Source organism: Capsicum annuum, chromosome 6 (assembly GCF_002878395.1).
Source record: "Capsicum annuum cultivar UCD-10X-F1 chromosome 6, UCD10Xv1.1, whole genome shotgun sequence".
Lineage (NCBI taxonomy): Eukaryota > Viridiplantae > Streptophyta > Magnoliopsida > Solanales > Solanaceae > Capsicum > Capsicum annuum.
The window spans coordinates 145,095,012-145,097,185 of NC_061116.1; the positions used below are offsets into that span (position 1 = coordinate 145,095,012).

At 40.5% G+C, this 2,174-nt stretch overlaps 1 protein-coding gene across 1 annotated transcript; it reads right to left on the minus strand.

The window, feature by feature from the left end:
* Positions 1 to 768: 768 nt before the first annotated feature.
* LOC107873089 (protein transport protein Sec61 subunit beta) lies at positions 769 to 1,629 on the minus strand. Its single transcript, XM_016719814.2, has one exon. It carries the CDS (start codon positions 1,359 to 1,361, stop codon positions 1,032 to 1,034), a length of 330 nt encoding a protein of 109 aa, XP_016575300.1. The 5' UTR covers positions 1,362 to 1,629; the 3' UTR covers positions 769 to 1,031.
* Positions 1,630 to 2,174: the final 545 nt, after the last annotated feature.

The following is a 2,174-nucleotide window of genomic DNA, read 5'->3' on the forward strand; positions in this document are numbered from 1 at the left end:
GGGTTTGACCAATTTTATAACTGTAAAAAGCCATAGCTCATCAATATCTCGGTAAAATGCGCCAAGAAAAGTCCGTGAACTGTCAAAAAATAATTCCAACAATCAACTAAAACCATGTTATAACTACAATCCATAGCAAGTGCCTCTATGCAGTGATTGCTAAAACAAGAAAACCCTGACAAAAGTCTTATTGAACAAACAAATGCAAATCATAAACGTGTTATATTCTGATCATATGATATTCAATCTCCTTCCAACAAAAAAGGAAACCAATTGAAGATGGCACACCCTTTTGCTATGAAAAAAGCAACAGAGAGGGCAAGCAGTTTTGGATCGTGGCGCAAGTTTAGCACACATGGAAACTACACAAAGCACCCCAGAATAATGCATAGGGGTTTCAAGATTGAACACCCTTCAGCTAAAAACGTAAAGTAACTTCCAGGAACAAAACTATACTCCTAGAAGAACACAATAGATGAAACCAGAAAGATCCAAAAAAGGAATTCAAACTTGTCTTCAATCCACCGAAAATCAACATCCGTTCACAATCACATCAATCAACTTTTTAAGCCCTCTGCGTTTCATTCTATTATGGTTCTTTGATATTCAAAAATCATCATACTCACAGGTTAATCCAAATCTTCCACTATTTTGCATCTGATCAGTATAGTTGCCCTGCTTTTTCACTGTTTGTCAACCTACCCTGGGATTTAGACAATCAATTTTTCACTAAACATTGGTGGACTCGTACTCAAAAGCACATGAAAATAATAAAAGACAAACCAATTAATATAGCAAAACGGAACAATTTTTGAACAAAGAGTGTGCATTACACATGTAAACTCCAGAATTCCCTTACGTGGGAGCTTCTTTTATCATCTTCCTAACACTGAGTCAAATTCAGCCAACAAAAGGAAATAGAACCAACAAAAGACCGTGAAATTAGCCATAAAAAAAAAAACTAAATTGTCCTGTATGATGTGGGTTTCAAAATCATCGTGATCCGAAATCAAAGTCACAAACCCGAATAATCAGGCTCCGGAGCCCGACGCGGATCGGTAGCGGTAGAATTTTCCCAAGACATGGAGAGCAGTAACGAATCCGATGAAGCAAAGGCTCATCACGAGGACAACCGTCGGGCTGATCTTCAAACCGGGAGAATCATCGGTATAGAATCGGAGCATATTGTTGGCGTTGCCAGAGCCAACTACGCCACTACCACCACCACCTGCGGCAGAGGAGGAACCACTGAGCCTACGTCGGCGCATGCCAGCTGCAGCGGCGGCGGAGCCACGGGGTGCGGTGGTACCCGGACGGGTGGTGGAGGAGGAAGTGGATTGGGAAGAAGCGCCTCGCGCCATTATTTGGGTGTTGTTGGTCTAGGGAGAAGTGTGTTGTTAGGGGTTGTGGAGAGTGATTATTATGATAAATTTGAGGTAAGAGAGGGTGAAAGTATATTAAACGGAAATTCAGGGGCTGTTATAATGACGTGTGAGTTTAATTAGTTAGACCGGTAGTTACGTGGTTAAACATGAGTGCATAGTGCACAATAAAACAAGTAGAGCTCTAAATACGGGTCGGCTTAGCCATCCGGCCTAGTCTACACGGACTTTGAGTTTGACGGACCATGTTGTGCTAGCCCATCAGAATGATGGACCACAAAACATCTAGCCCACACCATTATTTTGTGGGCCGCGAGTCAGCCCACTTTTTAAAAATAATATTTTATAATTTAATTTTAGAATATTAAATAATTTTTGACATGATATCCTTTGAATCAAATAAAAATACTAATAAGCAATTTAAATAGTTGCATATATTTGACTTACGGACCGACCCACGAGCTAGCCCAACCCACATTGCCCAAGCCCCACGGGCCGCGGGCTTACATAATCCGAGTTAAAAAGCCTTGTTCTTAAATGGACTATAGGAATTGAAGCCCAACTCTATCAAATTACAGGCCAGGTTGGACCGGCCCTACGGGCCTAATCCATATTGACGGCTCTAAAAACAAGACACTTCTATTTTGTTTGCTGAGAAAATTGAAGGAAAGATGTCATTTAAGTCTTGAACGAAGGATTGGTGACACTAACTTACTTAAAGGGTCAAACACAATTAGGAAACTTGATTATGTTAATTGTGGACTTGATTGATATTTTTAAAACTTTCTAATC